General features: G+C 44.9%; 2 protein-coding genes across 7 annotated transcripts; both read left to right on the top strand.

The window, feature by feature from the left end:
• The first annotated feature begins 628 nt into the window (after positions 1-628).
• Positions 629-8,271, top strand: shtn2 (shootin 2). Of its 6 annotated transcripts, none has more exons than XM_029840903.1 (18): positions 629-647; positions 2,052-2,168; positions 2,640-2,689; positions 2,971-3,031; positions 3,212-3,306; positions 3,380-3,575; positions 3,777-3,874; positions 3,952-4,033; positions 4,119-4,213; positions 6,091-6,213; positions 6,287-6,440; positions 6,794-6,908; positions 7,026-7,072; positions 7,243-7,337; positions 7,421-7,441; positions 7,525-7,578; positions 7,661-7,802; positions 8,038-8,271. In XM_029840903.1, the coding sequence occupies exons 2-18, from the start codon at positions 2,081-2,083 to the stop codon at positions 8,181-8,183; spliced, it is 1,662 nt and encodes a 553-aa protein (XP_029696763.1). In that variant the 5' UTR covers positions 629-647; positions 2,052-2,080; the 3' UTR covers positions 8,184-8,271. The 6 variants fall into 6 exon arrangements, with proteins under 6 accessions (XP_029696763.1, XP_029696762.1, XP_029696767.1 ...); XM_029840902.1 differs by having other exon boundaries at positions 6,284-6,440; XM_029840907.1 differs by having other exon boundaries at positions 6,284-6,440; positions 7,977-8,110.
• A 1,810-nt stretch (positions 8,272-10,081) lies between these two features.
• On the top strand, positions 10,082-13,448 carry tex261 (testis expressed 261). Its single transcript, XM_003975930.3, has 6 exons — positions 10,082-10,280; positions 11,104-11,183; positions 11,265-11,418; positions 11,528-11,595; positions 11,696-11,798; positions 12,402-13,448. Exons 1-6 carry the CDS (start codon positions 10,211-10,213, stop codon positions 12,515-12,517), a joined length of 591 nt encoding a protein of 196 aa, XP_003975979.1. The 5' UTR covers positions 10,082-10,210; the 3' UTR covers positions 12,518-13,448.
• Positions 13,449-13,451: the final 3 nt, after the last annotated feature.

Genomic DNA, 13,451 nt, shown 5'->3' with positions numbered 1-13,451 from the left:
CAGTCTAGCATGTATTATCCGTAGGTTTTTACCAAGGACCTAAAACACGCTTTATCAGGAAAAGAAACAACTGATAGGAAATTAAATGAGAGCGGAGAGTTTCGTCTTCGTCTAAGTCGTTACGTCATGCTGTTTCCGGCGCGCGCCCCATACATCAGGGTGGGCGGCGGTCTCTGGGGGCGTGCTTCTGACGTCATCGCCCTGTCCCTTATGTTTAAACTTTAGAATGTATGTACTTTTGATAAATTTATGTTACATGAATTTCCGACTATCTTTTAGTAAAAACCTGTTCATTTAAACTTTTGAGTGCTTGATTTTAAAAAAATATTGTGAGTATTTTTGAGTGTTTTTTTTTTTTTTGTCATTTTGCAGCGCCTAACATAACTAGTATCTATGTAACATGCGTGAATATTAAGACATTTCTAAATGTATCCATTTACCCCGCTATGTAACTATGTTTGGAACATTCATTATCGGTGTGATGACGATGGCCGTGTCCAACGGGGGCGCTGACTCTCCTTTAGCCTTGATTAATACAGATGGATTTTTTTTATATCTCTCCTGTCAAGCATAAATTAAAAGACCACGTTTTCTGTCCACGTTTTCTGTCAATGTCACTAACAACACCCACCAAGTAACGGTTAATGGTAAGTGACAATTTTGCCTTTATCAAGACGGTGAGGGATCGTTAATTAAGGTCATATATTAACGGGCTGGAGAAGCTTTGGTGCTCAGCTGTGCCAGTAAAGAGAGCAATACTTGAGAGAAACGACTCATTAAATCACAAGGACGTTGCTGTCATGAAGCACAGCGGCTCATATTGGTTCTCTCTGCTGGTTCTCTCTGCATGGGCTTAAGGTAGTTCATTTAAATCAAAAAGCTCTCTTTTTTTCCTTTATTTTACATTTTCAAATTCGCCTGACAGAAAACTCCTTCGTTACGTACATGTTGTAATCGACATTGAAGTGGACATAATACTGTGAAAGGTTAGAAAAACAATCCTTCATGAATGATTTATGAAGAATTAAATAATAGATTTTTTTAAATCACTGTGCTAGCCCCAAACCGCAGGATGTTTTCTTCTAACAAATAAAATAAAGGCTGTAAATTCACTCTTGGACTTGGCATTTTGTTAACAAACAATATCACTTTTTTCTTCTTTTACCCCTGGAATCTATTTAATCTCTTTAAACATTAAACACGTGCATACAAAATGCACTGCTTGTTTGTTATCTTTTGTGTGAATTGGTTGTAACATGCTACATGCTTTCCACCTGTGGAAGGCTAACACCTGTGCACTAGGGTAGGAGATGATTTTGTCCTTCGCTGTCAACGTCCATCCAGCAGCTGCCTTTGATGGTTTTATGCAACCTCATTAAGATGCAGTAACGTGACTTGAGCAGTTGAGATTACATTCTACATACATGTAGACATATAGAAACCCAAGTCTACAGCAACCGCTCTGGCATGTAAAGGCAAACACAACAGTCAGCAGACAACAAGCAAAACACGGAAGACTGCAAAAATGTAAGACACTGCTGTGAACTCCCGCTTGTCTTGACATACCAGCTCTCGCCCCTCTTTCACAATGACCCATTAAAATTTTTGGGGGGTTGCAGGCTACACCCAAAGAAACTCCCAGAATGCTGGTCGTGTTAAAGATAAATAAATAAAAATCCCGTGCGTCAGCGACGTCACCGCTCTTGGCTCCCATAGCGTTTCTGAGGTCGTGAACTTGGTGAGCAGAGTCCCTAATGGAGCAGCTCCGACTTGATTGACGTTGATGTTGCCGTGAAAAGACAATGTCCTCTCAGAGAGATGAAAGGAGCATAGGCTGGATTCCTCCCCCACCCTCCTTTTTTTATTTGCTTCAAGAAAGGACAACTTAGCTCTGCAGCAGAAATTGACAAATGAATGTACACTAATAATGCATCTTAATGAGGTACTGAGCCGCATTGGCCGTGCTGTTTCGTGGTTTCTCCACTGCTGCACAGGGAAAGGTTCCTCTTTTTTGGAAAAAAGGCTTTAAGCAGACATTCCCACTTCCGCAGCCGTAACACAAGGGCATCCTTGGGGTCTGATGTGGAGGGCTGTGTCATTTCGTTCAGAAGGGAGTAAGAACATCATCACCAGGATGTGGATGCTGGATGAGGAGAGTGTGATTGTCGGTAAGCTTTGAGAAAATCCTTCTAATGTTATTGCATCTAAATCTATCAGGCCAATCGGGCGATCGATTACTTCTACTCCCATTTATTGGAGAACATTCTGTGTTTTTACTTGTTATATTTCAGTGTAAATATATTTCTCTAGATAGATTTCTCATCTAGCTTTTCTGAAAAGGGTGAATAAATTTGTCTCTCTAAATGTGTTTTGTTGCTTTGATGTACTTCTTTGTGAACAGCGAACTCCTTATTTGTCAGAATACAGGAAGTTAAACCTGGAATCGGCTGAAGCTGCACAAAGCGAAGCACTTTTTCCAGCAGTTTCACTTTCACTTCTTGTATTTCTGTCAGTGGCCTACTCCGCGTGGCTCCCGAGGTTCCTCATGTAGTGAAAGCGCTTGTTTGCCGCCCACACAACTGCCGCCCCCCTACTTCCTGTCACATACACATATAAACATACAATTTTACCCCCTGCAGAGTCTGATGGAGCGGGCGAGTTTTCCTCCGAAGATGAAGGAGACATTCAGGTATCGCTGATGGGCGACAGCTATTAAGATACCTGTTGATTAAACGCATCTCCCTTATGTGGAATGCGGGGCGAACACATGAAACATCCTGGATTTATCTGGCCCCTGTTGAAATCAGATGAAGGAAAAGAAATGCAGCCACAAAGCAAGAGCCTATAAAACCTTTCCCAAACCTGATTACACGAAAATGTATTCATTTCAGTGCTGCTGATTTTCCCGCCGTGTGTCACTTTGCGGCTGATTGTTGTTTTACACTTGGCTTGTTGGTCCTTGATTATCAGAGTGCGATCCTGGAAATGCAGAGGGAGGAAGCCAATCAGAGGCTGAGGGAATTAGAGGAAGGTGAGAATTATTTCATCATCTTACCTGATTCCCGGAGACGCGTGCGTCAGAGGAGGCCACGCGTCTCTAAAGACCACAAAGTGTACAACAAAGACCGGATAAGCCAGATTTCTCCCGAGGCCTCCTCTTATAGAGGGGCGGCCGTGACAGCATTGAGAACGCTTCCACTTTCCGTTCCAGCCTCCAGTCAGCTCTTGAGAGAGATCGATATGCTGGAGATCCAGTTTCAGATCGAGCGCTCCTGCAGGGAGAGCGCGGAGGCGCTGGCCGTCAAAGTAAAACTCTTTGGCTTAAAATGTCCTTTTCCTTTTACGTATGACGAGAACTCATCGTCTTTATTTTCGCCAGATGAGCAAAGAGAACAGGGTCCTGAAGAGGGCGAGCCGCGCCCTGATGCCGCTCATCCCCGAGCTGTCCGAAGACCCCGCGGCTCTGACCTCTGACACCGAGACGGAGCCAGCGGTTAATTGCGAAACGCTCAACGGCTCCGAGGAGAGCGGCGACGACGATGAGCAGCTGCTGGAGAGTCAGGCCAAGATCGCCGGTCAGAGAAAAGCAGTCGCACGAGAAACAAGTGGAAGACGTAGAATGGATGAATGTACGGGGGCTCCAAAAGGAGCCTCGCATTGTGCCGGCTGAGAAAGCTGATTTTGTGGTCTTGTGGTCTAAATCATGTGCCTCACCAACACGTGTATCACAAAATTGTGAGTGTGTGCTTATGTGTGTGTGTACTCGTGTGTTTCAGAGCTGCAAACAATTGTAGATGGCCTGCTAACTGACAAGCTGCTGCTGGAGCAACAAATAGAGAATCTGACCAAAGAAGGGGTCGAACTCAGACAGCAGGTGTGTGTGTGTGTGTGTGTTTGTGTGTCTGCCCACGTGTGTTTTTGTTCCAGGTTTTTCTATTTTCTTTTGCACAGCTAGTCCTTCAGGTGGAAGAGAAAGAGGCCATAATGACTGAGATGAACAAACAGAGCAGGAACATGAGTAAAATTAAACGAGGTGAGTCAAATAGTACAACACTGCAAACACAATAAATGCCGTAAAGTGTCGTGTGAATAACGGGCGCGTGTGTGCGTTCGTGTAGTTTCCCAGCTCGTCACACAGGAGTTCACCGAGATGTCTCAGGAGCTGGAGCTTCAGAGGGGCCTCAGGCAGCACGCCGAAGACGTCGCCCACCAGGTGTGAGCGCGTTGCATCCATCCGAATGTGTGTGTGTGTGTGTTTCTGTGTTCGTCTCCTCAGCGCACATCATTCTGTCACACATTCACACCTACACACACCGAGGGTGACAGGTCGTGCCACAGGAAGGGCGCGGGTGTGCGTTTGGAGCTGACCTCGGAGCGACCGACGGGGGCGGGGGTGACGCGCGGCGTGTGTCCGTGCCTGAAGACTCCCGCGCACACACCTCTTCTCTCCGAGCGCAGTTGATTTGGCGGGACAGGAGAAGGGGGTCTCCATTCTTTATACTCACACCAATGACACTTCAGTCAAATCTGGGCTGGGGAGAGACATTCACACACAAACACACACACACACATCCATCCAGGACACTTATATGTGCAGTGAAAACACTTTTTTTTTCACCTAAAATACACATGCCCAAAGAACCCCCCCTCCCCACACACACACAAACACACACACACACACACACAAACACACACACAGGTTTCTGCTGCCACAGCTGCTCCTATAATAAAAGCCCTTTTTAAAAAAAAAAACAAAAAAAAACACCTTTCTGTTCCTTTCCCTCCCCATTTAGCCCCACCCCTCCTGTAATTAGTGGTCATCACTGCTGTCCAAGGAGAATAGTAGTCTTTAAGCACAACCTGTCTTTGCTTGACACCTTTATGTTTTGCCGAGCATATAGCAATTGTCGCCTTTGTGCGCGTTGTCCTCCATTTACCGGACAGGCGCACAATGGGCTGCATGGCGGGGGTGCTTACCTGTGAAAAGGACCCCCAACCGTTCACACAATTCAGCCCCTTTACTCTCAATTCATGGTTAAAAAAAAAAACAGACCCCCCCCCCCCCCCCCCCACAGTCGGGCTGAATGCTGCTTGTGTGCACCACTATTTGTCTGTTTTCATGTGTTTTGAAAACACCAACCATTCGCACCTCTTGTCTGTGGTGCATGGTGGTATAATGATGCGGGGGCCTCAAACAGGAAACAATTTGGACCTTTTTCTCCCTCTGTGTGTGTGCGTGCGTGTGTTTGTCTTTGTCTCTTTGTGAAGCCGAGCCGGTGTGTTTGTGTGTATGAAATAAATGCGTTAATTGCTGTGTGAAAATTGCTCCATGCTTGAGGGGGATGCAGATTAGAGGAGTATAATATGCAACGAGGGCCCTCGTGTTGCATTCACTGACACAGAGCTTTACAAGCCCGCTGCCTCAGCCTTCTCGCCGAAAATACTTCAAAGTTTGGTTTTTTTTCTCACACTTCCTGCCCTCCCGACCACAGATCTCATCTCCATGTAGGGATGGAAACTTTTCTAATCACCTTTTTGAAAAGGCAATTTGGATATTTTAGGAGTCAACATTTAAAATGTGTCTCTTTCTCATGAAACCATCAGGAAATAATGCCCGTCTTGCCCGTCTAAATAAACTCCTCACAAACAAACTCTCATTATGCAGCACTCTGACTGTTTTTAGGACACACTTGTCACATTTTCCTGCAAATCCAGGCAGCACTTGACATTTTTCAGTTTTCCCAAACCACCCACTTATCATAATGTGGCAAAAATGACGCTTTGTCTCACTGCGAAATCGCCGTGTTTGAATTGCCTGAGTCATCGGTGAAGCTGGTAAGTAATCCCAACAAGGCTTCAAGCCATTGTTCATCTAAACATCAGTTTAAAAACACTTTCTGCACATTACGACGGCCTCCCACAGCGCAGAAAATTAACAACCGCCCATCTCGCGTTATTCTCCCATTAATTGTGCTTCATTGTGGCGGATGGAGAGTTTTCTTTTGCTGTCTTTTTAATGGGAGCAGATAATCATACAGACGAGTGTAAGATGTCAGAAAAGTGACGCGAGGCCTTGGTTTGTCTTCCTAGCTGATGCACAAGGCCACCCAGGAGCAGGGCTCAGACGTGGACCTGGAGCTGAGGCGGGCGCTGGAGCAGGTCTCGATTATCGGCACGGCCCTTCGCGATATACAGCGCCATTATCAGGACCAGGTGAGTGAGGGCGCGATGAACGTGGGGGGCGTAAAATGATGTTGTCACACTTCCCCCCCGCCCGTGCTAGCAGGGGACGCCATCCCGGCGTGGACGAGACGAGAATGGCGTCCTGTCTGAGGTACAGAGCCTGAAAGACCAGCTGGAGACGTGCGAGGAGCAAAGGGAAGACTTGGAAAGGCAGTTGGCTCAGGCCAACATGGCTGTCACACAGCTTCAGGGAGAAGGTAGCTCTGATTTAGGGAGCATACATTAAAAAAAAAGCCCAACACACTCTTTTGATATTTACAAGAATATTGTGCAAACATGCTCGCAGATAATGAAGTTCACCACAAGGCGATCATTTAAAAAGGAAACCAAAATCGAGCAAACTCAGACTGAATAATGCAATGGCGGCACATGAAAGTATACGGAAAAGAAAGACTTCATTTGTTGTGATCTGACCCGATTGAATCTGTTCTTTTGATTCTGTGCAAAAAGCTCACAAAATGGCAAAAACCACAGGCCTAGCGTTCAGGAAAAGGCAGATCCCTTGTTTTAAACGCTTTCAGTCCGATTTTAAGTGCGTTTCTCCCCAAAGTGAGAGAGCTGCAAGACAAAGTGAATGAGGGGGACAAAGATGACGAGCCCGGGAACAGATCCGTGCCCCTCCCCCCACCCCCACCTCCTCCACCTCCAGCCACTACTGTCACCAAGTACGCCCCCCCTCCAAAAAAAACCCACCTTCTCTCGCATTTAAATACATTTCCATCTAAACTTTGCATTATATTAAGAGTGTTGACATTTTGACCTCTCTGACCCCTGCCCTAAAGCTCTGTTCCTGTCCTGAGGAAGAAAGCCAGGAAAGCCGAGCCACACAGTGAGTTTTTATTCATTTTATTCATATTCACTTATGAAGACAGCAAAAATATTGCCTTTGTGTATAGAAAACACATAACATTTGCTCCTCTTGCGAGTCGCTTGGCGTCGATCGGGCAAAAACCTGTTAGAAGAAAAGAGACTAAAATGTGTTTCGGGATTTAATATTTGATCCCTCAGCGCCTGACACCAGGGCAAACGCAGTGGAAGAAATGATGGAGAGAATCAAGAAAAGCATCATCTTGAAGCCCGTCTGCAGAAAACAGGTGTGCACACTCAGTCCACGTGCAGGAGGACAAAAGCCTTTTTGCTTCACACCAGCGTCTGATTGTTCTGACTTTGCTAACAGGATGACGACAGCTCCTGGACGGTCAGTCGCCCCCGCCTGTTTGTGCTGTTTATCGTGACTCGGCCGTTACTGCCTGTCCACCAATCCGAGAATTGTTCTTGCAGGACCAGGGAGGCGAAAACAGGAAATCGGCCATCATGGAGCTGAAGGGAATGCTGGTAAGAATGTCTCACATTGGTATTCTGAGGCCACGAGTGACCGCTGTGTTTCTGAAGCCTCTCCATCAACTCTGCGCACCAGGACAAGATGGAACATCAGCCCCTCCGAAGAGAGGCGACGAGGAGGGGAACGGTCTGGAATGTGGAGGAGGCGGAGCTCCTGCGGGTTCTTCGGAGGAGGAGGAGAGTTATGGAAGACAATTGGGAGCCGAACGCCCTGACGGGTACGCTGTGCTGTCACTCCTCCGGTTTCATTATGTTACAGTTTGCAATAAGCTGTAACAGCCAAATACAGTGTAGAACACCTGTGAATACATGGGAATTATTAAGAATATGTATGTCTGATCTTTTTGAAGGATTCATCTAATAAATATATATTTTTTTTTTGGGCAATACAGAAGCCTTTAAGCTGGAAACATGATGGCATTAAATACGTGGGTGTTGGAATTCTCTCTTCAGAGGGTTCAGAGTTGGAGCCAGTGGGAAGTTTGGCGCGGGCGGGCGAGAGCAGCAGCACCCCTGTGCTCCGGAGGCTGAGGCAGAACAGGGAGAAAAGGAACTCCCGCCTCCGAGCGTCGGCGCTGATCATCAGTCAGGCCGACTGAAAGGGTCAAAATGTCTCTTTTGGACCGATTGGACACCAAATGAATGAGTAAAAAGATGCATTTCCTCTATTAAAGTGAATTAAAAGACTTCTGTTTTATTGTCATGGTAACCGTTTTGGCGTGGTCAGAGGTCAGGTGTGAGAGCACGACTTCTGATTTCATCGTGTGATTTAGGGGGGAATTGTCCCAAAGGAATACCATCCTCCATTAATTCCAGGTCAGAACGTGTTGCGTGTCACGGCGGAGAAGGGGGACTCACTCAGGCATGTTTAATATCCATTATCGTCCCTTTTGGTTTGAGATGATCTAAGTGCATGTTGAAGTTTTTATTACGGAAAATAACCTAGATATTTAAAAAGAAACACTCAGGGTATATGAAAACCCTTCCCCGCTCCTCTTCCAGGGTGTCGGACTCTTAAAATGCCATTTGGCAGAAAGATGGAGCCTGCTTGTTATTTCAGCACATTAAAGCTCTCACGCCAAGAGCCCAGAGGTGCCATCGAGATAAGAGCCCCCGGTGATCTTCGTCACCTCCGTCTGAAAGTAGCCCACAATGCAGCAGGTGGGCTTTTGTTTTCTCACCTCCGCAACCGGTAATGTATATGTTTGCATGCATGAACGAGTGAATGGAAGCGCCGTCACTCTCCTCTATCAAATCTGCCTTTGTGAAAAAGCATTCGGAGAGCAAAGGACAGAAATTACCCTCGCCTTTGACTCTGACACCATTTTAGTGTCTTCACACTGTTTCACATTATATATTTACTTTATTTGGCTCTTTTATCCGGGAGGTCCCCGCGTGATCTCTATAACACATTCATTTTTTATTGGTCTCCTCCTGAATCGCAGAGGTGTGACACAGCTTTTAAGGTGCGGTAATGTATTCTGCTGCTTAGGCACTGTGTCATTGGCCAATAAAAAAAAAGAGGAGTGGAACAAAGACAAGAACACTGCTACATCAAAAACGACACACCAGTGTGTAAAATTACAAGCTGATCTGATTTCAACATAAGGAAACTCTGCCCTGAATTAACTTCAGCTGCAGCGTGTGACATTTGCTCCGAACACTAAGTCTGTGCCCCGCTGAATTATTCAAGCCTGATACTGGCGGGCCAGGTTTGGCACCACAGCAGTTCCTCTCCATTAATGTCATAATATCACTGGAAATGATGCCCTGATTTAGAAAACAATCTGCAGATGGATGTCAGAAAGGCTGGCTAAATATGACACACAACAGGTGTCATATTTACTGTTTTTGCCCATTTGTGCTGACATATATTAGAGTAGACGTTATTTGCTTCGCGCACGCATGTCAAAATGTTATTTGCTCCTACGAAGACTCAAACAGCCCTTATTTATCTTGGAAAACAATTAAGGACAACCTATGTCATCACCTCGGCGCCTTTGGCCCATTAGACGCCTTTGGCCGTCTAACATGTATTCATGTTAAAGAGCTCGGGTGTATATGTCTGATTAACATGATTCGGGATGGGCTGTTGGTCAGAACAAGCAAAACAAAAAAGAAGTTTATTCACAAATTTGAGGTTAAGTAGGAATTTTCAGGTTCTGAATGCAAGAAAGTAAAGATATACTATTCTTAAGGCTTAGGTTAGGCAATATCCAAAGAACAGGGTAGAAAGTAATAGCAAAGCACACATGAAGTAGATCACCCGCAAAGCCTTTGATTGCCATATTTGAGCCTTTTTCCGCTTTTGGCCAGCGTGTCCTGACTTATTAAGGGAGTTTTGTGAGACTTTAACCTGTAAGAATCTCGTTTATGTGCAGAATAAGGTTGTGAATGAGGCAAAGAGAATCAATTTCGCCGCCACACACGGAGCAGGTCCGTCTAGTTTAGTCGCTATTCACCCTCCGACCACTGGGGGCAGAATACTAGAAATAAAGCCCACAGCGCTTCTTCTGCCTTCCTCAGCCTGCCCCAAAACACTGGCGTGTTGCTACTAACTAGCAGCCGGCTAGCTGTTTCTGCATTAATTCCCACGTTTTTGACGGGTTGCGTCGTATGCACAGAGATGTGGTTTATTTATTTGCTCAGCTGGCTGTCGTTGGTCATTCAGATATCCTTCGTGACTCTAGCAATAGGTAGGTGTTTCAGTAATACGCCGCACTGTGTGCTAGCTGTTAGCGGGCGGTGCTGCAGAATGTACGTAGACAAACCTCAGTTTAAAACTGTTCCACCGTGACAGTATTCGCCAATACACCTATTAAATGGCAAATATCCGTAGAAACCCGCCCCGAGAGGCCAGTTTGGTGCTCCTTCGCGCAGTTATTGATGGCTTATAACCTAGTTTGCCGTCTTCGGATGTAGTTGTGAACATACGTAGGTAGACTTTGAATGATAATTGTTTCCAATGTCTCAACTTCCTTTCGTTCTCTAGTCTCTATTGAACGGCTGCAGAATGCAGCACTGTCTGTCTTCAACATGTACTTGTTAATTCATAGTTTTATCATTATCCCCCATTCAAAAGATTGGAACTAACAGCATATTTATCGTATATTTTAAACATCTATAAAGTTTCGGTCCACGTTGCCCTTTTTTTTTTTTACCTGGCCACGTAACACGTTTTTCCTCCTGTCAACTTCCGTATTATTTGCAATATTTTGTTTCTGCACATTTAGTCTGTTTTAAGGTCTTATTTCTCAGTGTTGGCATTGTTGAAGCTGGAAAGAACTTTGGTTTTATTTTAGGTGTTACACAGTAACACGAATTTCAGGTTAGCTGCATCAGAAAACTGTGATCGACATTAGCTAATTTATGTACATTCACCATTAGGACATTTCGGATGAAATTATTTCTCTGCGTCCTAAAGTCCAATCATGCAGCTGGATAGATGAAAATGGATGTAAATATTGATTTGATGTTTTTTTTGGTTGCTTGTAATGATGTATATTTGTTTTCATTTAGCTGCCGGCCTTTATTACTTGGCAGAATTAATAGAAGAATACACAGTTGCCACCAGTCGAATAATAAATTATATGATAATGGTGAGTAGTAATGAATTTACAGAGGTCTCAACAGAGTACCATCAACAGCTCATTTGTACCTATTTGTATGAATGTTTGCAGTTTTCGACAGCCGTGCTGGCAGGTCTCTATTTGTTTGAAAGTTTCCCCTTATTGATGGTGGGAATCGGCCTCTTCACCAACGTGGTCTACTTTGGCCTCTTGCAAACGTTCCCCTATATAATGTTGAGCTCCCCAAACTTCATTCTGTCCTGTGGTAAGTCCCCCTCACGCTACTACTTTGTTTATAATCGACACATTTAAATGGATCAATATATAAGCATTATTTTAAATGTCCCTGTTTTTTCTGCTTTGTGTTCTGCCAGTGTTGGTGGTGGTTAACCATTACATGGCCTTCCAGTACTTTGCACAAGAGTATTACCCCTTTTCTGAGGTAAAGTCAGCTCAGATTTATGATCTACACATTCTACAGTGTTTTCGTTGTCTGTCTGGGACTCATTCTCGTTTGTATGGTTCCTGACTTCTGAATCAAGGTGCTGGCCTACTTCACCATCTGCCTCTGGGTGATTCCTTTTGCCTTCTTCGTGTCTCTGTCAGCGGGGGAAAATGTGCTTCCGTCCACCATGCAGCAAGGAGGTGAGATCTCGTTTGGCCGCTTGCCTTTTTGTTTCTTTCGACAGAACAAATGCAGCAGCACTTTGTGCTAATGCCACAAATGTGGCAACCAGTGATCTAATATAATCAGGCTGCAGGGTTTAATGTCAATCGGATCAAATTTAGCATCTTCGTTTTGTGGCAGTCCTCCAGATGTACATGTGGCATTGGCATTTACCCAAAACTGGTGCACAACATGTATTTATTCATTTGCCTTGGATGACAAAACCTCTTTTTAAAATGACAAAAGACACCTTTCATCTCTTTAGGCACAGATATAGTCAGTTGCTTCTGAATATTTTGAATCTTGGTCATCCTTGGCTCCGTCTTTGAGGGATTGTGCTGAGAAGTGAAGGGTTCTCTATTCAAGCTTGGGTGCAGACAAAACATGCAAGGTGTTCTGATAGTAAAGGAACCCAGGACACCTTCAGTTCACCGGCCAGGTACCCTTGAGCAAGGTACCCTCCCCATGACATACAAAGGGATATTACGGTCAAGAAAAGATGGGCCAAAATCTATAGAACCTTCTATAAAAAATGATATTTTATCCCAGGATAAGAGTGTGAATCCCATTTTTCTCCCTAGATGATGTGGTGTCTAATTACTTCACCAAGGGAAAGAGGGGGAAAAGATCTGGAATCCTCCACGTGTTCTCTGTCCTGAAGGAGGCAGTGCTGCCCAGCCGACAGAAGATGTACTGAGCTGCCCAGACAAGGGGGCGCAGCCCCAGGCTTGGGGCGTGTCCGTGTGTGTGTTAATGTATGTGTTGATTGCGAGGGGGAAGCAGAAAGGACTATGGAATTCTGTTCTGGAGATGCGATTTAAAAGAAACTGGGGCCAAAAGGCAAGAAGCAAAGTGGACAGAAGAGCACTTCCTGCTGGGGAAGGCCCAAGTTTACACAGGCCGTGTTTGTCTGCCAACATGGACGCGAGGCCTCACCCAGGTGAGATCTCCTCTGTAGCATGGCTCAACGTGTCATGTTAGACTCTTTTTATAAGATTTGGCATATTTATATGCAGGGTGTGAAATTAACCACCAGAAACCTGAACATTTTAACTTTGATAGATCCACACTTCACTTTTCTGTCACAGGTTGTGTCTGCTGTTGTTTCTGCGTTGCTCATCTTCATTGAATGTGCACATGTTGCGCTGATGATGAAAGTAACATTAGACAAAATAAGGCGGCGAGAAGCCAGAAAGATAAACTTGATGGGTAAATGTGGAGCTTAAATTTTGATGCACTGCTCCTGGAAAGGAATAAGATCTGCAGGCTTGGTTTCTTTTAATGAGAAAAGGCGATCTAGTTTAATTAAGAGGAAAGGAAAAATCACATTTTGCAAGTTGTGTTACACAAATTAAAAAAGAAACGGTGAGTTTCACAGAGAAGACCCATTTCACTCACCTTCATTTTTTACCCTCCCGTCAGTTGCTGCGCTCGGGAACGCGCTTGTCTTTTTTGGACTGTTTGTAAGATTTCTTAGTAACGACTGATTTTTGTACATCGACAGTTCAGATGACAAAAGGTAGACGCACTTCAAAGATCGATCCTGGGCAATTACCCGGTAACCAGGTGGTTCTTACAAGAGCTGCTTAAAACGGTTTGATGGAAATATTAAAGAAATTGAAATTCTGTTT

This window comes from Takifugu rubripes, chromosome 8 (genome assembly GCF_901000725.2).
Source record: "Takifugu rubripes chromosome 8, fTakRub1.2, whole genome shotgun sequence".
NCBI classification, from domain to species: domain Eukaryota; kingdom Metazoa; phylum Chordata; class Actinopteri; order Tetraodontiformes; family Tetraodontidae; genus Takifugu; species Takifugu rubripes.
Note: the sequence above shows the minus strand (reverse complement) of the source record. Positions and strands in the feature narration are given on the sequence as shown.

Coding starts and splice junctions, on each gene's coding strand:
- tex261 (XM_003975930.3), top strand. CDS start 10,211: ATGTGGTTTATTTATTTGCTCAGCTGGCTGTCGTTGGTCATTCAGATA. Junction 10,281..11,103: donor CTTCGTGACTCTAGCAATAG/GTAGGTGTTTCA, acceptor GTTTTCATTTAG/CTGCCGGCCTTTATTACTTG. Junction 11,596..11,695: donor AGTATTACCCCTTTTCTGAG/GTAAAGTCAGCT, acceptor TTCTGAATCAAG/GTGCTGGCCTACTTCACCAT.
- shtn2 (XM_029840902.1), top strand. CDS start 2,081: ATGTGGAGGGCTGTGTCATTTCGTTCAGAAGGGAGTAAGAACATCATC. Junction 6,214..6,283: donor AGCGCCATTATCAGGACCAG/GTGAGTGAGGGC, acceptor CGCCCGTGCTAG/CAGGGGACGCCATCCCGGCG. Junction 7,803..8,037: donor GGAGCCGAACGCCCTGACGG/GTACGCTGTGCT, acceptor TTCTCTCTTCAG/AGGGTTCAGAGTTGGAGCCA.